General features: G+C 35.6%; 3 protein-coding genes and 1 non-coding gene across 4 annotated transcripts; 1 reads left to right on the top strand and 3 right to left on the bottom strand.

Moving 5' to 3' along the window:
• Positions 1-218: 218 nt before the first annotated feature.
• On the bottom strand, positions 219-291 carry TRNAF-GAA (transfer RNA phenylalanine (anticodon GAA)). Its single transcript has one exon. It is a non-coding gene; the product is annotated as a tRNA-Phe (tRNA).
• A 618-nt stretch (positions 292-909) lies between these two features.
• LOC132600102 (peroxidase 5-like) lies at positions 910-2,634 on the bottom strand. The gene is made up of 2 exons (XM_060313219.1): positions 2,286-2,634; positions 910-1,882 (listed from the first exon to the last, which is right to left on the bottom strand). Exons 1-2 carry the CDS (start codon positions 2,505-2,507, stop codon positions 1,112-1,114), a joined length of 993 nt encoding a protein of 330 aa, XP_060169202.1. The 5' UTR covers positions 2,508-2,634; the 3' UTR covers positions 910-1,111.
• A 5,636-nt stretch (positions 2,635-8,270) lies between these two features.
• Positions 8,271-14,880, bottom strand: LOC132598500 (ATP-citrate synthase alpha chain protein 2). The gene is made up of 12 exons (XM_060311417.1): positions 14,522-14,880; positions 13,685-13,861; positions 13,442-13,603; positions 13,195-13,275; positions 12,799-12,850; positions 11,782-11,896; positions 11,540-11,621; positions 10,085-10,180; positions 9,854-9,955; positions 9,648-9,764; positions 9,438-9,554; positions 8,271-8,492 (listed from the first exon to the last, which is right to left on the bottom strand). Exons 1-12 carry the CDS (start codon positions 14,618-14,620, stop codon positions 8,421-8,423), a joined length of 1,272 nt encoding a protein of 423 aa, XP_060167400.1. The 5' UTR covers positions 14,621-14,880; the 3' UTR covers positions 8,271-8,420.
• Positions 14,881-19,172: 4,292 nt separating this feature from the next.
• On the top strand, positions 19,173-24,271 carry LOC132598497 (FACT complex subunit SPT16-like). The gene is made up of 2 exons (XM_060311412.1): positions 19,173-19,464; positions 20,732-24,271. Exon 2 carries the CDS (start codon positions 20,755-20,757, stop codon positions 23,944-23,946), a length of 3,192 nt encoding a protein of 1,063 aa, XP_060167395.1. The 5' UTR covers positions 19,173-19,464; positions 20,732-20,754; the 3' UTR covers positions 23,947-24,271.
• The last annotated feature ends 266 nt before the right edge of the window (positions 24,272-24,537 follow it).

Genomic DNA, 24,537 nt, shown 5'->3' with positions numbered 1-24,537 from the left:
TTAATAAATTAAAAGATAGTTATTATCAATAATTAGCTCTTAGAAGAAGTTACATCAAGTAAAAATTCCATAAGATAAATGACGAGTCAAAACAGGCTACTATGCAAAACTTCCACATTTTGGGAAGTACAGTATAAGAGTTAAAATCCCTGGAAGCCCGAGGAACTGGAATTCAGGTCCAAGCCCAAACTGGGTTAAAAAGGCAAAAAATATGAAAATGCGGTGAACGTGGATCGAACACGTGACCTTCAGATCTTCAGTCTGACGCTCTCCCAACTGAGCTATCCCCGCTGTATGTCTAATCATCTTCTCATTTAGTAGTACACTATTGTATAATGAACTAGAATACTAACTTAAACTTAATATTTGTAGCTGTAAAATAAAATATTGTGATAATAGTCATGTCCAATTTTGTATTTTATCTCGAAGTTATTTTATATTCTTAAAAAGTCTCGCCATACCAAAAGTTACATGAAACAAAAAATTCCTTTTAGACTACTTATGCTCATCTTGTTAATCAGGAAGAGATGCGAAAAAGAAGAAACAAGGGATCATTCCAGCTGCATTAGCTTTGGTAGAAAAGTTATTTAGTTATGGTTAGGGGATGGACCGGGTGCTGATTCTAAAATGAACTGGCTAATCTTTGATTTGATTGACATTGACTAATTGAATAGTTGACTGTGATCTACTCTATGCTTGTCACGTGTTGGGTCATAAATTTATTCATAAATTTAAAATTGTATTTATTCATAAATTTTTATCTAAATAATTAGCAATTGATTGGAGGCAGTTGTAACCTTATCTTCTTACAAATATAATAAACATGATTTCTTCGGTTCTATTTTCTTCATCTTTTCGCGTCTTCAATCTACGGATAACTGAAAGAAAAATTATGAGGCCAGCTAAAAGAAACTTTGTGCACTTTTATTAATCAAATAAATGGAAGTTGTCCATTCTTTACCATGAAAATAAGCAAAATCTCTTACATCAATTTAAATTACAATTGGAAAGAATCAGTTACACTTGTCTTGACATTGAAAATGAAAAAAAAAATGTGATGATACAATTAAAAATCAACAAAAATGATAAAAGAAAAGAATCACTCGGTTAATTAATTCACGACCCTGCAGTTCTTCCTGATCTCTCCTTGCATGCCAATCGTAACCTCTATGGATCCCATTTTCACCATCGCAGCTGCAAACTTACGAGCCCAATTTGCACCATGAATCGCGTTACTCCTCACCATCCTAGCCGTTGAAGGACTACTCCATAGCGTCTGATCCGAGGTTAACAATCCCCTATTATTCTTCAAATTGACATAGTACTTATTGTCCAACCTGTTTGGTGTAACAACATCAAGTGGAACAGTTGGATCAACCCCAGAGTTAGAAGGATTCGGACATCTCTTCCTCAATTGTTTTGCTAATCTAGGATCCATTGTGGGATCTTGCGGGTGAGTAGAATTGAAAGAGTAAAGTCTATCGGCAAAAGAAGAACAATGAGTTCTTCCAATAGAATGTGCACCAGAAAGTGTGACCATTTCATCAAAAGATAGTCCTTTTTTCGCGAAATTTTCTTCAAGCTCTCTAGCATTTAAGGTGAATGGTGGAAGGTGTTCGTTTGGTTCATCTTTAATGGATACTCTTCCGTCTCGACGACCTGCTGGAACTGAATATCTAATGCCTCCAAGCTTAAATGCACTATCTCTTGCAGCAAATGCAATTATATCTGAGCAAGAAACTGTTTGTGGGCAAATTGATTCTAGTTCAGCTTTTGCCTCGTCGATCAATTCATAGCCTCGTAAGCTTGGATTGTTTGCTGGATGGTCTTTTTCTGCTGGATTCCCTGGGGTTGAATCCAAAAGGATTGAGGCATCACATCCCTGAATCATATAAAATTTGAAGTTAGATTGTTAGTTGAACAAACCTTTTACTAAGTCTAACGCGCATATTTCTTTTCTTCAAAATTGGCAAAAGGAATAAATAAAAAAGCTATACAAATATATGCTCCCTCCGTTCCAATTTATGTGAGGGGTTTGGAGCACGAGGGTCAAAATACTTAATTTTGACTATGAACTAATCAGATATAGTTTCTTCAATATTTTCAAAATAAAATTTATAGGATTTAAAAGCGACACGAAAATAGCATCGACATAGGCACATATATAGCTAATGACAAAATACTTAAAAAGGAGTTTGAGAAATTTGTAGTTAACAAAAAAGAATTGTTTGACGTTTTTAAACAATAACACATTCACACTGTAAATAATAACTACAAGAACTTACCCTAACAAAACAGTCATGGAAATGCATCCTGATGATGCCAGCGCCAAGGCCAGGGTTACGAGACACAGCTTTGTTCACTGCTTTTCTCACAATGGCTTCTGCATGTGGACAACTTGAATGGTAGTAACCAAACTTAAGAGATGCAAATGAAGCATTTGCCAATGTTGAAACAGTGAAAAATAAGATCAATAAAGTTGACAATTTAGCTCCGTCGCTCTTCATCGTCCAAAGAGGGATTTGAAAAGAGTATTTACTGAGTTGATAATTAGTGGAGTAATAGTTTCTTAATTGCTAGTTAAGGAAATGGAGAACTTAGAATGTACTGATGAAGTGTTAAAGAGATGGATACAGTATTTATAGGAAAGAAATAGAAGCAAAAGTCTTTGATTTTTACTTGGTAAAGATAGCTAGCTAACGCGTAATTTCAATATAGCGACTGCTTCTTAATTAGGAGATGGCAGCTTCAACTTCAAGCCTTCAAAATAATTCTTTAAGTTTTGAAGTATTCTTAAAGTGGGGACTAGGAAATGGTCTCTATTCCAGGCTAATCATTTTTAATCTCTTCGATCTTTAAACAAAGTTTGAACTTAAGTTTTACCCAATAATTTTTTTAAAAAAAATATTTACTCGCTAATTAAATTATGTCCCAACTCCAATAGATAACGGATACATAGTGTAAATATTTAGAACTATCTCTGTTCCAGTTTATGTGTCAAAATTTTCTTGTTAGACCACAAACTTTAAAAAAACTTCTTTTCTTTTAATCCGTGCCTAATCAAACACCGCTATATAATTAAATTGGGATGGACTTAGTACTAACATTTGTTAAGCGATCCCAAGTCCCAAGTGGCCTCATTGTATAAATAACTTTGACACTATAAGTGAATAGCAGGTAAACTCCATCTTCAAAAAGATCTTTGTTTGCTCATTTGGATGGAATGCCGAGAATGCCCTCAAATACGGAGGTACTTCTAGGAAATAGACATTACGTTGCCTTAATACATGTATTTACCGTTTGCCTCTAATATAGACTATATTTTTCTGTTAATATTATTGAATTGTTTTGACTAAGCCAAGACACCTCTAAGAACCAACAATCAAAAAGAAGAAAAAAGATAGAAAAATGCAAGAAAGGCAATTAATTTATATTTTGTTGTATTTGTATTTTTACGACCGTGTGTTAGGTCGCTATTAACGAGTAAGAACAATATACATCATTCAGTACAGCCTACAGGCTGTTCAATCAAGAAACTGACTTGCAGCTTTACACTAGTGGGGGAAATTTTAATACTCCTATGCGTAAGGCTGGATTAAGCGGTGGCTGAGAAACTATTTTTTTTTTATTTTTGAAACAATTTAGGTGGACCCACTTCCATTGACCTTTTTTTTTTTAACCCCTCCCTGCAGGAACTCTCTCCTTTGCTCCCTTGGTGACTCGAACTCACAACCTTTGGGTTGAAAGTGAAGAACGTTTACTATGACTCGAACTCACAACCTTTAGGTTGAAAGTGGAGGACGCTTACCATCTGAGCAATCCCCTCTTGTCTAATATGACCTTTAATATGAAAGCCTGCACTTAAATATTCTGTTAGGGTTTTGTCCTGATTTTCTTACCATATTTGAGTTTTATTTTTCTCTTGAAAGAAAGCCAAAGTATAAGCATAATTGTTTTACTTTTCCTGAATTGGAAAATATAATTCTCTTCCATAGTTGGCTAGTCTTTTTCTTGAAGAAAAAGGTTCTGGACCTCTATATATTGAAGAATCCCTCTCATACAACAGAACACAGAACATCCACAATGTAGTCCGCAAAGAGTTTCATTAGGGGGAGATTATTCTCTCATAGATTTAATGTTTTCTTTTTTATATTAGTATATATTTCAATATGCAGGTCAATTGACCAAATCATATCATAATATTGTGCCTTTTTAGTATAGTTTTATTTATCATCTGATTTATCGCCGTTCAAGGTTTGCAATTATTAGCTTTCGCATGACGCCCTGATTATTTCGATCCCAACAAGTGGTATCAGGGCCAAGTTCGACAAGGTTGATGATAGGTTCAAGATGGGTTCTAATCAAGAGCAACCAATTTGATGATAACGAAGTTTTTTGTCAACCAAAAAAAAAAAAAAGATCCAAAATACTACATGTGGAGATGAATTTTGTCAATCATATTTTCAACAATCTTGCTGCTACACATCTTTAAAAACAAAAAAATATATTTTTAACCCATGCTTATTTTTCATGCTTGGGCTCTAATTTTCAACTCATGCTTACTTTTTTCAGCGCACGAGCTCAAATTTTCAACTCTTGTGTACTTATAACGCTTAGGCCAATTTCAACCCGTGTTTACTTTTAACGCATGGGCTTCACTTTCAAGCTATGCTCACTTGTAACGCACAAGACTCAAATTTTTAACCGATGCCTACTTTTAACCATAGCAAGCAGCAGTGATGAAGATTATGTGAAGAAGACAGATCAACTTTTGTCAAGAAAATCCAGGCCAAAATGTGAGATTTGTTAGGGTTTTGGGCTAATTTTCTTACCATATTTGAGTTTTACTTTTTTCTCGTAGGAAAGTCAAAGTATAAGCATAATTGCTTTACTTTTCCTGAAAAGGAAAATATAATTGTCTTCCATATTTGGCTAGTCCTTTTCTTGGAGGAAAAGGTTTTGGACCTCTAAATATTGAAAAATCCCTCTCATACAACAATGACACAAAAAAAAAATCACAATGTATTCCTTTAGAGAGTTTCGCTTGAGGGGTGATTTATTCACTCAATAGGTTTAGAATATTTTTAATTAGTTTTATCATATGTAGGTCATTGACCAAACCCATATCATATCATCAAAGTCCTTTTTATAATTTTTTCATTGTTGTTTGATTCATTGTCATTTAATATTTGTTTTGATAGCTCCCGCATTATGACCTGTTATTTCGATCCCAAGATACTCCACTTACTTTTTTCCCCGTTTCTCTTTTGAAGGTCAAATTTCAAACATGCATACTAGTTTGGCATCAGAAATTCTTGGCTAATTGGGAACTAGCACAACCTCATGAACGGTTGATTAATAACCAAATTTACTGATATAAGAACTTGGCATAAGTTTGCAGGTTATAAAGAACTTGGCATAATAACCAAATTTACTGATATAAGAACTTGGCATAATAACCAAATTTACTGATATAAGAACTTGGCATAATTGGGAACTAGCACAACCTCTTGGATCGAGCCTTTTTACCACAGTATAACCCGGTACATACACTAGGAATAAATTAAAGCCAATAAAGATTCAAGAATTCTCAGTTTTCATCACTTTTTCATCGGGATCAAGTTGCAGACGCACTGGGTAAATGTAGCATTCACCATCAAGATCACAATTTCTTTACCATGGAGGACTTACCACAAAATGCAAGAGGGTCATACAGAATGGATCAATCCCAGATGCCCTCGCTTAGACTCAAACACAAGAAACTTAATTTTTGGTGACTTTGTACCGTAGAAGTCTTGCAAATAACTGTTGCTTTCTGTTATGTAGCTTATATCCCGGGGGCAAGGATATTTAATCCACCTCTGCGTAACTGATTGGTGCTGATCTTTCGGGATTAATACAAACCCCCAGGGCTACTGGGAAATTGAATAAAAAAAAATTCAGAAAATTAAACAGAAGAACATACTCCAAGTAAGCCTGGAAACCATACAACACCTTGTGTTTAGTTAATAATGTCTCTTCAAACGTGAAGTGTTTCGTTCTACCATAAGCTACTTAGTTTATATTACATGATATTATATCGTAAGTTACATACTTAACTTGCATGATATGACATTATACTTCTAAAAGAAAACAAAAAAATCTGTATTGTTTTGGAAAATTTGAAAATAACAAGCTAAGGGAAGCACTTGATGATGATGATGATGATGATGATGATGATGATGATTGCGGGAGAAGGATTTCAATGACATTATTATTAGTATATCAAAAGACTTTCTTTGTCCAAACTATTTGAGGTGGGAAATTACTCCAAATATTCCAAACTACAAGACCCATAATCACAAAGTGATACTCCTCGATTACCATCCAAGTGAATGCATGAAACAAAGGGAGACGTTTTTCTTCGTAAAGTTTTTATAAAAAACGAAGAACTAAATTCGATTTTCTCTCCTATTTATCAGGTTGAGAAAAAAACAAATTATCACTATATATTTATTTCTTTTTCTACTTCTTCTTCCAACTGCAGGAAAACCTCAAGCTCAAGGGGCTGTTGATTTTCTTCTACAAATTGGGGCTACCCGTACCAAAATTAATAAATGATAAATAATGTGTGAGTAAACTGAATACAAATTGGGGCTGTTGATTTTCTTCTACAAATTGGGGCTACCCGTACCAAAATTAATAAATGATAAATAATGTGTGAGTAAACTGAATACAAATAGTCCTACTTGCTAACTTAAGCTATGTGCTTGCATATTGTTCCATTACAAAATTCCCTGTGCCAAACGAACCATGAATTTTATTTTCATAATACTTGATCAAACTTCAAACCATCATTGCACCACACACACACCACAGCACACAATACATCACACCTACAAGAACTAGAGCCCCAAGCACATAAAATAAAACAACTAGTGCATCAATATGCTTTGAAGTTGTGTGTTTGGAGGGCGGTGGAGGACACCCATGTTCACTACAATTAGCAACGTAAACCCACGTTCCTCCTGTTGGGATACTATTATTGCTGACCTGTTTTGGGACTTCAACATTAATGGAAGTCGAAGGAGACGTTAATGTTGTTGTGGGAGTAGTGGTACTATTATCGGGGGATGGTGATATGAGTAGTTTTCTGGTGGCCGAGAGGGTGGTGGAAGGGAAACTTAATAGTAGTGTTATTACAACTACTACTGTGAATGAGATGTGAACTAGTCTTGTAGCCATTGCTAGGAATTAGAAATTGAAAGAATCAGTGAAAAAACTTAAGAGAGTAATTTTACGGTTGCAATGGGACTCGTATATATGGAGCCATGCTATATTTCTAAAAAAGGAAAAAACCTTTCCAGTATACATAAACTTCAAATATTTTCCAAAATAATGAATTGCACCATAACAGCACATAGTTTATTCTTTCTGTTTCAAATATATTTCAAATAACTTTTTAGCGATATATATTGATGTATAGTACTTCTATGAATATTTCTAAATATATAAGTAGTATATACATTAATTACCAAAAAAATTCCGAAACTGAAGTCGGTTGCACTAGCTAGTTTAAGGAATGTGCTTGCTTGAATACGCACATGCTTTCGTGCAGTTTCACGTGTGGATTGTGGCACTACATTGTTAGGTTTTGTGCGCAATTTCCTACCTGATTTAGATTTTACCATAATTAATTTCTATTTTTTCCAAATAAATCTTTCATATTTGAATAACCCCTTTCATGGAGGAAATAATTCTAGACTTTTATAAATTGAGGATTCTTTCTCCCCGCGCATAACACAATAACATCCACGGTTTAGTCGTTAAAAGAAATTTGTTTAGAGGGAGATTATTGCCTCAAAAATTGTTATAACTTCTTTTATATTGGTTTGCAGTCAATTGACGAAATCATCTTACAATGGCCCTTTTCATAATATAAGTCAAACCAATAGTCTGAATCTGAATTTGTGTATATACAATTATTAAGTTACTGTATTTACTGCTGTTGAATTACATTGTTCCAAAAGGTACAAATTTATTTGTTCCGTATTTTCTTTCCCATTTAAATTGCACATCTTTTACCTTAGTAATGAGGAACCAACTGCCAATTGAGAGTATACATTGCCTAATGGCTTAAGAATTTGAAAGTCTGCACTTGCTTGTTTAAGGAATGTGTTTGCTTGGCCACGCACAGGGCTTTTGTGCAGTTTCACGTATGGACTGTGGTACATCTCTACATAACCAGATTTTTCACTATAAAATTCTACTGAACTAAGAGAAATGCAAAATTGCCAGATAGAACAAAAGGATCTCAATTATTCTCCAAGGTCCCAATTTGAACAAAACAATATCAGAAGGCAAATGAAAAATCCAACAAAGTTTCTTCTTAATTGCAGAAAATTTCAAGAATGCAACAAAAGTTTCTTCTGATTTCACATTTATGCTTCAGACATAATGCAATCAATTGCCCGTTTACAAATGCCCGTCATTGTAGCCTCTGGTCCATAAACCTGCAATAGCAGCATAAACACCAATTATATATATTATCGCTTACTTTCCTTGGATCTGAAAATTTTGGAAGTAGGCACATATTGTATTTACAATGCAGGTAAGAGCATCTTTGGACGTTCATGTTCCCAGATTCAAACTGGAACCTGTTGTAGTCTAGATTTCCGACCCCAAACATCAGAACAATATGAGTAGTTGGGAAGATGCAACAAGAAAAATTGAATGCCTAGAATCAAATAAAAGCATATTCAGATGGACAGCAGAGATGCAGAGTTACATCTCTTCTGTGTCAAATGGTTAGTATCTATATTGCTCAGATCCTCCAAAAATGTTGTCGCACCATGGAGGATCCTCCTAAAATGCAAGCCATATCCCAGCACCGAAACATTTAATTAAAATTAAAAAAAATAAAGCTGTAATTACACAACAATTGGTCGCCATTTAATTAAGTAGGAAACGAGTCAAAATTACATTCTTGATTAAAATATAAGTTATTTTTCAACAATCTTAAATACCTAATTGTCATATACATTATTGTAATATATTCATTAGCTCAACCCCTCTACCCCTGAATTTATATGATGATGAATCCAACCTCTAGATCCACACCCATATCCAAGCAACATAGGTTAGTACAACTTTAACCCTCAAGTTCCATTGGCACATTAAACTTTTTTCAAACATCAGTTTCCCTTTGATTCGTAGAAATACTGAGCAATGAGCATTGAAGATTTGATTTGTTAGTCATTCAATTTATATTACAAGCCCTAGATTTCATGTCAATACTCCAGCAAAAGAAGTTTCAGTTTTCCATTGTTAGTTTTTCCATTCTGTGAGAAGTTTTCGTGATGCGAGTTAAAATTTGGTAAAAGGATTACATTTTATATTCGAAATTCAGGGACTGTAATCAGAGTCACCCTATAATAAGGGCCAAGTGTGATTCATACCTCAAGGGGAACTCCAAGTTCCTCTCCTAGGGCACGCATTTTTGCCAGACCGGTCTGATAATTTGGACCACCTCTTCGTACATAGATATGCATTCTAGCTGCTTTTAGCTTGGCTTCCTGTTCAGTTTTAAAGGAAAAATCTAGTGTTACTGCCTTTAATCTTTAGGAAAACTAAACAACTTCTAATCTAAATAATAATGCACAGCTAACCTTCTCCCTGAGAGCCCGAATAATCCCATTGAAAGTAGCAGCAACATCAGTGAAGTTAGCAATACCACCTCCAACAATGAGAGCTCTCTTACGTCCATCAGGATTAGCAGTAGCACACTATAAAACATCAAAGCGAACACTTGTTAGGTTAAATTAGGACGAACACCACATGGTAACACCAGTTGAGAGAAGAGTCAAGTTCATACATCTAGAACTACTCGAGCATATTGCAGAACCTCCTCTTCATTTGGAGCTCCACTATACTCAGCATAGTTACCAAGCTCAGAGGCATAGCCTAAATCCCCTACCTGGTTAAGATATCAAAAACAGAGTATATAAACAGTGAGCTATAGGTGTTGACATTGCATGCTTAATGACAAGATAGATAATGCTTCCTCACATCAAGTTTTTGCATCGCAAGTTCTGAATATACTTACTGTATCAGCATATATAACGCTTGCACCACCTCCAGCCACCATTGTCCAGATACGACCTTTTGGGTTCAAAACGGTAAATTTTAAGGAGGCACTAGTCTGCAAGATGTCGAGACAAAACAGAATTAAATGAAAGACTGCAGATATTATGCTCCAATTCCAGAAGAGTAAGTATCATTAGAAAGACCAGAAAGCTCAAGAATTATTGAAAAGCATCATAGCCAGGTAGTTCAAACACTGTATGATAATGGGGATCAAGCCATCATTAAGATGCTAAGATCTAATGTTTTTAATAGCTTGTAGTGTCAATTGTCCACATATTAACAAATTTACAGGTGGGCAGGAGCGATAGCCTGCCTCCAAGGTTCAAGGATAAATCTTTTTTACCTTCAGAAACATTCAAGAGTTAGAATTTCAAACAGGATCTCATAAAAGATGACTTCTTAAACCTACCCGCCCCTAAGTTGCGCAGACTTTTCATTTTCGCTGCCGCACCCATCTCGACACGCTGCGGGTCTGGGATACGTCTCAGATACAGTCAACCAACTTCGGATACTTTGACCGGAGTCCATGGACATATTTGGGGGGAAAATTGAGATTTTGATTTCTCAAAATGAAAGATAAAACAGATTTAAGACATGGGAAATGGCATACCTTTAATATTGTAGTCCTTCTGTCTCATATTCGGGTTTCATGTTTCAGACCAAACAGAGAGAAGCAAGAATTCAAGAGGTTGTGTTCTGAGTTCTGACTTCTGGTAGACAGTAAGCAGCGATCTGTAAGGAGAATTGGTGGAAGGCCTTGAATGGCTTTCTTTTTCTCTTTTGAAGGGAAGAACCAGAGAGAAAGAAGAAGTTGGGGTCTTTATAGCTCTATTTTTATAATTTGAATTTTCTTAGCCGAATCCCCGCACCCGTATCCATATCTGGATCCGCACCCCCGAATCTTAAAATTTAGATTTTGCCGAATCCGATACTGGGATCCGTACCCGTATCGGATACCCGCACCCGAGTCCGAGCAACTTAGACCCACCCCCAGCCTGCAAGTCCGTATGATATCATGCACCCAACACAGAGTAAAAGGTGAATAATGGAAAAGTATCACTGATAAACCATCCAACACTGTTTAAGGACACAGTTTTCTTGGACTATAATGGAGTCTCTATTGAGCCGAGGGTCTCTCGGAAACAGCCATCCTACCTTGGTAGGAGTAAGGTCTGCGTACATTCTACCCTCCCCAGACCCCAAGATGTGGGATTTCACTGGGTTGTTGTTGTTGTTGTATAATGGAGTCTCTAAAGCAATGCATTAAGTTCCTCCAGTAGTTCAGTATCCAGAAAAGTTCATGAAAGTAAATCCAAGAAATATTTCTTCTCTAACAAAATCATGTTGACAAGAATAAACAAGTCAATCTGATACTCCAAAACACCCTTGGACGAAGACAAATAATTGAACTTACTTTCTCATCCAAAGAGTGAATGAAGCTTTCAGTAGAGCTCAAAACTCTTCCAAAGGGCAGAGGAAACTCGATGCTTCCCCATCTGAAAAGTCATAGAGGGATGAGACAATAGCAAACTGTTTAATAAATCTGGAAATTACAAAAGCCACCACGTTTAGTCTGTCTTCCAGATGCCTTCCCAAGAGGGAAAAAAAAACAAGAATAGGCACTTCAACATGTGGAGAACTAGTGAAAACACATACTTCTTAAAATTTTTGAAGGCTGCTGTGTCATCCAACTCTCCCCTCATATCCAATGGGTATGGCTCCGCATTTACAAGCGTAAAAGGGTTCATCTCAATGAAACTAAAATCGAGATCTGGGCAATATCAAAGACAAAGCGACAATGTTGCACAATCAATGAAATAATATTTGGAAATAATGATGTCAAAAAAAATCAATATAATGAAAAAAATAGCTTTTAAGAACAGTCTACAACAACAACAACAACAACAACCCAGTGAAATCCCACAACGTGGGGTCTGGGGAGGGTAGAGTGTACGCAGACCTTACTCCTACCAAGGTAGGATGGCTGTTTCCGAGAGACCCTCGACTCAATAAAAACATAACAAGAGGTCAGATACGGCTAAGAGATTCAAAGCGATATGGAAATGAAGTAACGCAAGCAACACAGATAACATAGAATAATCAAAGCACAGGAAATAACAGATAATAGCATAATAGCATAAATTAGAGCACAAGAAATTATACTACGATAATGCGACTATTAATAAGGCAGGGTAATGAGACTATCTACTAGCCTTCTACCCTAATATGGGTCCTCCAAACCCTCCTATCTAAGGTCATGTCCTCGGTAAGCTGTAACTGCGCCATGTCGTGTCTAATTACCTCTCCCCAATACTTCTTTGGCCTACCCCTACCTCGTCTGAAACCATCCATGGCCAACCTCTCACACCTCCGCACTGGGGCATCCGTGTCTCTCCTCTTCACATGCCCAAACCATCTCAATCTCGCTTCTCGCATCTTGTCTTCCACCGAGGCCACTCCCACCTTGTCCCTTTTAAGAACAGTCTAGTTTAACATAAACCAAAAGCAAGTTTATTTTCCTCTTCATCGGCTTTTAACAATAAAATAAATTAAGTTTTGATGTATAGTCACCGGCATTTATCTAAAAGATAGCACCAAAAGATTAAAAAAAGAAAGAAAAGTAGAACACAAATCCATATTATAAACATGTATTCATCATAAAGCATGGCATACCTTGAAACACATTAAAAACGCCCATTAGGAAATTGCCAATTGTTCCCCGTACCTGTCAACCAGAAACTTAGATCAAGTATCATGAAGGTTGATGAGAAGTGATCAAGTGTTTTAATCTTTGAATCAAAATATCTATGAGTACAGAAGTGAAAGTGCAGCAATAAGTAGACTAACATAATAGAATGAATATATAGAAATGACAGATACACATGGATACAACCTAAAATAATTATCCTCAAGAATTACCAGCAATGCACAATATGGCACGCTTTTTAATGGTTGTTATCCAAGACTTTGCGCTTAGAAAACCTTTTCGGCTATTACAGTCTAACTCATCTTGGCTTAATCAAGGTCAATGACTAAAAGGATAAAACAAAAACAAACAATTTAGATCACCTCCAAGGGCAGAGTAGCAATCAGCGGAGCACACGCCTCTAGGGTCATTGGTTTTTCTGTTGGAAGGAATATTGTCTTGACCTGTATATGATAGGCATGAGTAAAATCTGGTTATTACATGGGGGAAAATTACTTAACTTTCTGGATATCACCAGAATAAATAAGTTAACCAATTTTGCCAGAAAAAATAAACCAAACAAATAGTTGTTAGAGGAGCAAAAAGAGCAAACTTCCTGTACCAACTAACCTTGTCCCAGTTCTCTTCAATCTCAATGCCTCCACATTCTGAAAAGCTAATTGTGCACCCCAACCTTTCAGAGACTATGGAAAGGTAATATTCTTGGTCATGGGGAACAAATGGTTCAACAATAAATGTTGTTATAGGTGCCTTGCAGCCACCCATTTCAACCTAGAAACAAATTCAAATGTAAGATGACTATAACACATAAGAAGCAGTAAAACATTTCAAAACACTTAACCCTCTGCTCACCTCCACGCCAAGTCGTGCTTTAACAAACTCAGCAACTCCTGCTAGATCCAAATTCAATGCTACCAAGCCACTCTTTCCACGCTTCCCAAAAAGCATGTCTGGTTTTACAACCAACTTTGTCGATGAAAGCCATGGTTCTTTGTTTGTTAACTCAGTAAAATCTGTAGATTCTGTCACCTACCAAAAACCAAATGAACCTGAGAGCTCTGGCAAGAAAAATGATCTGGAAAATGACGATAAACGATCTTAAATATTCCAAACGATCACCTTGGAAAACAATTTTCGTAACCAAATATCACTTTTTCATGTAAAGTATTTTCCATTGGACCAAACACAAATGCACATCAAGTTTCTTTCAGATTGTAAAGTGGTACTCATTTTTATTAAAGGACTTAAGAGGTGCCTAATATGAATATTCTTCTAAAGCACGACTGTCCAGTCAACAAAAGCTTCCGCAAAGCAGTAGCGGAGCCCAGATTTTCACTAACCAAATTCAAAATATAAAAAAGTTAGCACACGAAAAAGCCAATTGGATTCAACATCTACTATATATACATGAATGAATAATTTTGACCTCGAATATACAGTGTAATTTTGCAGCTCAGCCACACAAACAAAAGGATCATTCTTTTGCTATGGACAATACATCACGACCCCTAAAAACTTCACAACTACAATGCGTTTATCAATAATTCAACTTTAACAGTCAGAATTACACAAAAATAAAGAAAACCCATTCACAGAAATGAAAAAAAAAAAAAAAAAACAATTATCAATTGGAGAGTAACAGATCAACAACATAGTTATATATGAATAGTAAAGAAAAAAAAAGAGTACTTGAGCAGAGCAGATCTGAAGATCGATGCCAGCAAGGCGTTTCAAATGCTCTTTAAGAAGCCTTTTGGAATCATACTCTCTGATCTTCTTTCTTGCCATAATATTACTCTGTTTTTTTTTTTTTTACAATCCAAACAAAGAACTAGTCTCTCTTACACAATTATACAAACACTTGGTGGGTATATAATTGAGTTAGAAAAAAACAACGATCTGATATAGGAAAATTGGGGAATTATTATTAGCTAAATAGGAGAGAAGAATTATGGTATTTCTGACCAAACAGGCAACAACTAGCGAGTAAAGCAGATGTGGGGCCGGACAGGGGAGTGGGTAGTTGGCCGTTTGTCATTAGGGAAGAATTTTGTTGGTTCATTCTATAATAATCCACCTATAATCTCTTGTTAATAATAATGTTATTGTTTATTTGTTCATGTGCTTTCCTAGAATGTATCGCCATCTATATCTATTAGGTCGTTTGGTAGGTAGTCAAAATTATCTCGGGATTATAATAATCTCGGGACTAATTTATCCTATTTATTGGGATTATTTTATATCATCTAAAAGATGGTATAAAATAATCCCAGTATAAGTGGGATAAGAGGGGATATCTCATCTCTTGAGATGGGATGCATTTTATGCCTTGTTTGGTACAAGGTATAAATTTATACCTTCTACCAAACATGATACAAAAAATTAGTGTCGAGATATCCCAGCTTATACCATGCACCAAACGACCCCTTAGTGTGATCATTTGGCACGGGCTTATCCACATTAAAAATTTAATTTGTAGATATTTTCAAATTTTTTCTGATCTTGCTTTTTTATTTTTGTAACATCAATTTGATACTTTCAAAAGACTTTTAAAATATTCAAGTATAAAAACGTATCCGAAAGATAAAAGAAAACATTTTTTTTAGTTTATATATTTGAAATCAAACAATTGAAAGCTCTTTTAATTTCTATTTTACTTAAAGTCCCCGATCATTCAAATTGAGCTTTTCATATGTTAAATTAATCTCATTTGTTTCTTTGAATTGAACTCATATTGGCAAACTTATTTTTACCAAAAGATATTACAGTATTCAATTAACGCTAAAAATATGTAATGTGAAAATTTTGTTGTATGATGAAATCAATAAAGTTGACTTATGAATAAATATAAATAATTAAAAAAATTGAAATTACAAGATATTTTTGTAGATGTTCTTTCAAATTAAATCACACAAAAGAAATACTGAAAAGTCAATAATTAAATTGTTCTTACTTTAAGCTTTCTTTTTCCTTCCAAAATATGCAAATTAAAAAACAACATTTTCCCTTTTTCTTAATTTAATGAACCATTTTATGAAATCTACATTGTAATAACTTCTCATGTTGAACTGAACTATTTTGTCCTAAATTATATAAGACATTGGTTATCCGGTATTTTGCAAAATATTTTAATACTAAAAAAATTAGTAAATAGAATGAGGATCAAATGGTGGTAATACCACACATTGAATAGCCACCTAACCAACGTTTTGGATTTTGCCCCAACCTAGGTTAGGGAGTCATTAGACCGTAGCTTGCTGCTGAAAAACGTTGCTAGGCTAGCGCGGCTCACTTCGCTCTTCAAGCTCCACCCCGCTTACTCAACCTCAACATCTATAAAAAAAGCCCTTTCTCCTTTTCTAAATAAGGTAAGCTTTGAAGCCGTAGCTTGCTGATTTTTCCATCATCCAATCAATAACAAATCGAATGAAACCTGGCGAAAAAGAAGTGAACATGAAGTTGAGGAACGAAGTAGCTCGCCTTCGTCTTTGTTTTTCTTCAAACCCCCAATCCGCTCTCGCTCGCCGCTACTAACGGGGTCTCGGTTGATTTCCCTTCCTTTAGCTACTAAGATGTTTCAGTTCGCTAAGTTTGAAAAGTCCAACACATGATATTTTTACTTAATTGTAATTAAATAATAAACTTGTATAACAAAAATACGAATTTTGTATTTATTGACTTAACATTACCACAAATTATTATTTACCTTTATTGGGTATGAGGAGTGAAAATATAACCTTATAATGTTATAGAGCAGATCCCTTACTTTTTAGGAAATAAAGGTACATTTTGATGTCATGGCTCACTTGATAAATTATTTACGCACGTTAGGTGTTCTTAAATACATGCACGTGTCTTCAAAAAGATAGTAAGCACTTAATTATAGTTGATTAACACATATTTTCACTTAAATTTTACCATTAACCACTGTACATGTGTAATTGCATAGTTGTTCTTGATATACATGGACATTACATGCATTATTTGAAATCTTGTGCACTATTAATTCAGTCACACAATTGTAATTTCATTAGTGAAGTTGATTTTAAGTGTACTTGTTATGTAACAGGACTAAAAAGATAACAATATTTAAATAAAATTTCTAGTTTTAGTACTAACGTTTAGGCCGATGGCTAATTGACTAGACGAGAATATGTAACTTGTGAGTGTCATTTACATTTAATTTTTTTCTAACATATAACATTCTAACATGTCATCTAACTAGACAATAACAAATCAATACTTCATTTTGGTCTGAATGTCACAACTGACTATATCTCAAAACTAAGAAAAGAATTGATACTTTAAATTATTGGTGGAAGCAAGTTGATGAACTTAACTTTCATAGGTTGTGCGAGAAGATAAAGCTAAGTCCAAAGAGAGTCATATCACCTTATTAAAAACAGGAGTAACAAAATACATTATTTTAGAGTTTTAGTACCACAAGTTCAGTGAATAAGATGATGAATCTAGAAAGAAGAAATCAATTTTGCTAGTCAAATACCATGAATATTACTATCAATCTTACGCAGGCTGAAAAAGAATTAGAAAATGTATTATTTTAAGAGCTTTTAAAGAGATGAAAGATAATAAAATTAATAAACAGAAATTACAACTTCTTTATCCTATAAGAATGTATAAGATAATTAAAGCATAAGAAATATACAATGTACTTAAGAAAAAGCTATATTGAACCTCATGAACAATAAAACACATGAAGTGTAAAGGGGAAAAGAAAAAGAAAAAAGAAAAAGAAAATTTTACAAGATTTAGAAAACTAGGAAAAGAAGGGGAAATCAAATTATCTTACTCCTTATTATATAAGAAGAAGTTTTACAACATTTATGTATTCCTCAAATCATCATTCACCTGATTGCCTCACTTATTTCGTCAGTCATAAATTAAACGAAGAATTAATTTTGAAATTTTAAACTAATGAAGACTTTTTTCATTTCGAAACTAGTTTCTTCAAATCTAAAGCCACGACAATACTATTGGATTTGTTTATGGTTTATGTTAGTAAGTCAGTAATTTAATTTTAGAAATACATTTAAAAGAAACAAAAATTGAAATGAGATATAGAGCCCGTTTGGATTGGCTTATAAGTTGCTTATAAGCTGTTTTCAGTTTTTTTGAGTGTTTGACTGGCCAGCTTAAAGTCATTTTGTGCTTAAAATAAATTCAAAAAAATAATTGGGCTCATTTGACTTAGCTTATCTAAAGCAGCTTATAAGCTAAAAACAGTTTATAAGCCAAAAAAAATAAGTTAGACTACCCTAACTTTTTTTTTTTAGCTTATAAGCTGCAAACAACTTATAGGTATAAGCCCATCCAAACAGGCTCATATTATATTCAAGAAAAGTGTAGTTTTTCGTGTTATAATAGTAGCTATTTGGATAGTGAATTGATAGGGCTGGTTTTAGGGGGAAACAAATTTTTATATTCCCGCCAATTGGTTCAACCAATGAACTAAGCGACGTCGCATGGCATGTGCCACGCAGCAGCATTTTAATTGACAGCTCACTGTCCTCCCCGACACAGATCAAAGTACCAATTTACCCTTCACAATTACATAATCAACTTACCATCCCTACAACTACAAGTAGTAGTAGTAGAATTACCTCAAAGCACCCATAAAATTTGTAGAAGGTAAGATAGATACCGATTATCACACTGGAACTGAAATTTTTTATACCACAATTTCGGTATTATGGTATTTGATACAGTATTTGATATTTATTTTAAAAATGTTTAGTATTCAGTATTTTAAAAAGTATAGTTACATATACAATTCATATATATGAGTACTATATTATAATATTAGCAAATATATAAATTAGGATTAGATAAAACTAGTTGTTTAGACGTTGAAATTTTGACTAATCTATCTTGATTGAAACACTCTTTTTGTGTAATTAATATACGAAGGGTATTGATTGTACTTTCTTTTGATTATTTTTACATGTGTAAGGTGTTAGTACGATATAATTTAGACATTTTGTGAATAACCGAAGTCATAATTCTCTACAATTTTGTAATATGTAAGTTGAAATAGATCAAATTATGATTACCAATTTACCGTATCACAAAATACGGAAACCAAACTTAAAAATACCAACCATATAGAATTAATTTGATACGATAATGGTATTTTCAAAAATTGAATACTGAAATTACTGGACCGAAGTTTCCAATATGGGATCATGCTCACCCCCACTCCATGGTTTCCCCTAGGGAGAGGATAGTCATTATACGAACAGTATCGGTGTAATTTTGTGAAAATCCAAGACTCTTTTCATATGAGTCAGGGATATAAATAGCAAATTTCCAGACGCGAGTTTTTTCAAATCAGTCATTCGCTCCCATTCTCATAATAAAGCCCCTATTTCTCTTACAAAAAATTCACATTTCTTTCTCTTTCGTTTCTATTGATTTTCCGATTGTCTGCGAATCATCTCTCTTTTCTTGTTTGATTTTCAACTTTTTATTTCAACATTTGGAGTGCTCAATCGAACACTTTTCATGTTTTTCAGTAGTATTCGAAACCCTTAACCGACTCATTGCGCCGCAAACTACTCCCATTTTTGAGTTTTGAAACCCTAATTAGGGTTTCAGTCTTGGTTAACAACTATGTGAGTTTTTTTTCCCCCTTCATTTGTTTCAGTCTTCTTTGCATGTCACTTTTGAAACACTAATTCGGGTTTTTTGTTGTTCTCAAATGGGATGTGTTGAGGGGATGTTATTTTGTCACTTTTAATTATTTGCTAACCCTAATTTTTTATGTTGGAGTCTAAGGACCCTTTTGGCCATGAGAATTATTCACTTTTTTCTGAATTTTAATTTAAAATCAGTGTTCAGCCATGAAAATTTCAGATACAAGTTGAGTTTGGAATTTGGAAAACACCTAAAACCCTGATTTTTTTTTTTTTTTTTGCACATCTAAACAGCCAAATATTTTGTTTGTAAAAACTATAACCAAACACAACTCCATTTTCAACTACTAGCTTTAAGAATTTCAAATAATGTAAAAAATATTTGGTTTCTATGGCCAAACAAATACTAAGATTGTGGTGTTTGTGGATGTGTGAAATGTGATATATGAGTAGGCATTTTCAACTTTGTTTTGAAGCATGTGTTAGAACCCTTTTTTGGTGGGGTTAATAAGTAAATATAGTATATTGATTAGACTTTTGTTTCGACATAGTTGTTGTTGTTGTTCGTTAGATTTTTGTTATCTTCGTTTTTGAAAGCTTGTTATATTAGCAGTAGCTTTGGTGAACCTTTATTCAGTGAAGCACTTGGTAAGATTGGGATACGATAGTTTTGGTTTTGAAGTTTCTGCTATTGTCTATTGAATTTTAAATTATTTTACTATGTGGTCTCAGAAAGCCCTTAGGATTTGGGATATTCAGGTGATACCATGGTTTGTATCAAGTTTTTGACATTTAAGTGCTTGCTATGTCTCTCCGTGTAGGATATAGCCCTTCTTCTTGTCCTGACCGTAAAATATTGAGTTAAATTGGAAATTTGGTGATGTTCCTCAAGTTTTGGGAAAATATAATTCGCGAGAACATATATATTATCTATCAACTTATTTTGATCACGTAAATATTATTTGTATTGTAATGGGCAGCTCTGCAACTCATAACTGATTCAGTACTCATCGAAAAAATTGGGGAGACATTAGGTTCTGGTGAGTGATAAGATATAACTATGAAAAGCGAGGCTGTCCATATGAGTTTCAAGCTTTATGAATTTCTAAAGGGATGATGATTTAACAATGCTTACTCTCAGCAGCATGTTTTCGATTATTGAAACTGGAGTTATTGAAATTGTATAGAGGGTTTCTTAAGATTGCATTTCTCATTTTTCTCCATTTTTTTGTGTTTTCTTGTCCAGATTATTCAAGTCAGAGCCATACGATGCCAGAACAAAGACAAGGAAATGGCCCCCCTGTAAATGGGAATGCGGCAGCTGGAAATGCTTATACCATCGACTTGCCTACTTTTAGTAGGCGACTGAAGGACTTGTATGCACACTGGCGTGAACATAAAGATGAGTTTTGGGGTTCTTCTGATGTCCTTGCCATAGCTACTCCACCACCTTCAGAGGACTTGAGATACTTGAAATCCTCAGCTGTAAATGTATGGTTACTTGGGTATGAGTTTCCTGAGACTATAATGGTCTTTGGCAACAAGCAGATACATTTTCTGTGTAGCCAAAAGAAAGCTTCATTGCTGGATGTTGTGAAATCGACTGCCAAAGAGGCCGTGGGAGTGGAAGTTGTCATGCATGTGAAGGCCAAAAGTGAGGATGGGACTACTAAAATGGACAACGTGCTCCATGCTGTTCATGTGAAGTCAATATCAGATGCTTATAATACCCCTGTTATTGGATATATTGCACGGGAAGGCCCTGAAGGAAAACTCTTGGAGGCATGGACTAAGAAGATAAAAGATTCTGGCCTTCAGCTAAGTGATATAACAAATGGACTTTCTGACCTTTTTGCTGTGAAGGACCAAAATGAGCTTGTTAACGTGAAGAAAGCGGCACATCTGACTGCTTCTGCTATGAAGAACTTTGTTGTTCCAAAGCTTGAGAAAGTCATTGATGAGGAGAAGAAAGTAACTCATTCCTCGTTGATGGATGACACAGAAAAGGCTATTTTGGAGCCTGCTAAAGTCAAGGTGAAGCTGAAAGCTGAGAATGTTGATATATGTTACCCTCCAATCTTCCAGAGTGGTGGCATTTTTGATCTTAGACCTAGTGCTACAAGCAACGATGATGGTTTGTATTATGATTCTGCCAGTGCCATCATATGTGCAATTGGTTCACGATACAGCAGCTACTGTTCGAATATTGCCAGAACATTTCTAATTGATTCCACTCAGATGCAGACCAAGGCTTATGAAGTGCTTCTTAAAGCCCAGGAGGCAGCAATAGGTGCATTGATACCTGGTAACAAGGTTAATGCTGTTTATCAAGCAGCTCTTGCTGTGGTAGACAGGGATGCTCCTGAATTGGTTAGCAACCTGACAAAATCTGCTGGGACAGGGATTGGTCTTGAGTTTCGAGAGTCAGGGTTGATCTTAAATGCTAAGAATGATAAACTGTTGAAACCAGGAATGGTTTTCAACGTGTCACTTGGTTTTCACAATTTGCAGAATGAGACCAACAAAGAAAAGAGCCGGAATTTTTCACTTTTGCTAGCAGATACTGTGATTGTCACAAATGATGGCCGTGATGTGGTCACCCATTTGAGCTCCAAAGCTTTGAAGGATGTGGCCTATTCATTCAATGAAGAAGAAGAAGAAGAAGAAGAAGAGGAGCTACAAGTGAAAGCCAAGTCCATTGGTAGGGATACCATGTATTCCAAGACAACACTTAGGTCTGACAATCATGAGATTTCAAGAGAAGAGAAGCGGAGGCTGCACCAGGAAGAACTTGCCCGTCAGAAGAATGAAGAGACTGCTCGACGTCTGGCTGGTGAAGAAACCTTAACTGGGAATAGCAGGAATGCGGCTAAGACTTCAGCTGACGTTGTTGCCTATAAGAATGTCAATGACCTACCACCACCCAGAGAGATGATTATTCAGGTTGACCAGAAGAATGAGGCCATCCTTCTACCAATATATGGTAATTTGATTCCTTTCCATGTGGCTACTGTTAAGACTGTTTCAAGCCAACAGGATACCCACCGTAGCTGGTACATCCGAATCATATTTAATGTTCCTGGTGGTCCTTTCACACCTACTGATGCGAAGAACCAAGGTGCCATTTACCTAAAAGAAGTTTCATTTCGTTCCAAGGATCCTAGGCACATAAGTGAAATGGTCCAGGTGATTAAAACACTTAGACGTAATTTTATGGCAAGGGAGTCTGAGAGAGCCGAAAGAGCAACTTTAGTGACTCAGGAAAAACTTGTCCTTGCTGGGAATAAATTCAAGCCAGTTAGGCTACCTGACTTGTGGATTCGTCCCACATTTGGTGGTCGTGCACGAAAGCTTAGTGGTACACTCGAAGCTCATGCCAATGGTTTCCGGTATTCAACTACAAGACAAGATGAACGTGTTGACATCATGTATGGTAATATCAAGCATGCGTTCTTCCAGCCAGCAGAGAAGGAGATGATTACCCTTCTTCACTTTCATCTGCACAACCACATAATGGTGGGGAACAAGAAGACAAAGGATGTTCAGTTCTATGTTGAGGTAATGGATGTGGTCCAAACGCTTGGAGGTGGAAAGAGGTCTGCGTATGATCCAGATGAGATTGAGGAAGAACAGAGGGAAAGGGATAGGAAGAACAAAATCAACATGGACTTCCAGAGTTTTGTGAACCGGGTGAATGATATTTGGAGCCAGCCTCAGTTTAAGGGATTCGACCTGGAGTTTGATCAACCTCTGAGGGAACTTGGGTTCCATGGGGTGCCCTATAAATCATCAGCTTTCATTGTACCAACCTCCAGCTGTTTGGTTGAGCTGGTAGAGACCCCATTCCTTGTGATAACCCTAAGTGAGATTGAGATTGTTAACTTGGAGAGAGTTGGATTTGGGCAGAAGAACTGTGATATGGCAATTGTTTTCAAGGACTTCAAGCGCGACGTCATGCGGATAGATTCGATTCCTACTTCATCCCTCGATGGCATCAAGGAATGGCTTGACACAACTGACATCAAGTATTATGAGAGCAAGGTGAATCTGAATTGGCGTCAAGTATTGAAGACCATAACTGATGATCCACAGAAGTTTATTGATGATGGTGGTTGGGAATTCTTAAACTTGGAAGGTTCTGACTCGTCATCTGGAGATTCAGAGTCTGACCAAGGTTATGAACCTTCAGATGCTGAACCTGAGTCTGATTCTGAAGATGAAGAATCTGATAGTGAATCTCTGGTGGAGTCTGAAGATGATGAGGAAGAAGATGAAGATGAAGAATCAGAGGAGGAAAAAGGTAAAACATGGGAAGAGCTGGAGAAAGAAGCAAGCCATGCAGACAGGGAGATTGGGAATGAATCAGATAGCGAGGATGAGAGGAGGAGGAGAAAGAAGAATTTTGGCAAGTCACGTGCTGGTCCCAGTTCTGCTGCCAGCAAGCGAATGAAGTTCAGGTAGATGGGGTTAGAAGACCGTTTCTTTATTATGTTCCTTTAGGATGCGCAGAATCAAGTCGTCTAGAAATAGTTATTTAAAGTATTCTGGATCTTAGAGATGCTATTATGTAGTTTCTTCTATTGCTGGTTTTGGTTCTAATTAGGTAGTAGCTTTAATCTTATGTAAATTACTAGCCTCAGATCTATGGAAACATATCCCTAATGTTATCTGTTTTGCCTGTGAGAAAACCTGCTTGGTTGTTGTCTGGGAGTAGCATATATTCGGCAAGTTGTCTTGAGACCAATTTTAAGCAATATCAGACAGGAAATGTTAGCTTTATGCCTTCTCTTGGCCTTTTAATTTTGTTCTTTTTAGTTTATTCGAAGCTTCTGCTCGTATCTAAATTTACCGGATGCTGAATCCGTGTTTCGCACGGCCCAAAGTTACTTTGTCGTTATGTTTGTTCTTACTTTTTTATTTCCTTTTTTCTTTTGCCTTTGTGGATATTTGTTACTCATGTTATTTCTACTATAATAGAAGCACGAGTAAGAGGGTTGGATCGCTGACATGTCTATTACCATTGTCAATCAAATCCGAATTGAGGGTATTTGG

Source organism: Lycium barbarum, chromosome 6 (assembly GCF_019175385.1).
Source record: "Lycium barbarum isolate Lr01 chromosome 6, ASM1917538v2, whole genome shotgun sequence".
Taxonomy (NCBI): Eukaryota; Viridiplantae; Streptophyta; class Magnoliopsida; order Solanales; family Solanaceae; genus Lycium; species Lycium barbarum.
Note: the sequence above shows the minus strand (reverse complement) of the source record. Positions and strands in the feature narration are given on the sequence as shown.

Bases quoted from the DNA above. Each gene is read 5' to 3' on its own strand.
- LOC132598497 (XM_060311412.1), top strand. From the start codon at position 20,755: ATGCCAGAACAAAGACAAGGAAATGGCCCCCCTGTAAATGGGAATGCG.
- LOC132598500 (XM_060311417.1), bottom strand. From the start codon at position 14,620: ATGGCAAGAAAGAAGATCAGAGAGTATGATTCCAAAAGGCTTCTTAAA. The intron at 13,276-13,441 runs GTTAGTTGGTAC...TATCATATACAG, and splicing joins TTGAAGAGAACTGGGACAAG to GTCAAGACAATATTCCTTCC. The intron at 11,897-12,798 runs GTATGCCATGCT...GATATTGCCCAG, and splicing joins CGTTTTTAATGTGTTTCAAG to ATCTCGATTTTAGTTTCATT.
- LOC132600102 (XM_060313219.1), bottom strand. From the start codon at position 2,507: ATGAAGAGCGACGGAGCTAAATTGTCAACTTTATTGATCTTATTTTTC. The intron at 1,883-2,285 runs GTAAGTTCTTGT...TATATGATTCAG, and splicing joins TCCATGACTGTTTTGTTAGG to GGATGTGATGCCTCAATCCT.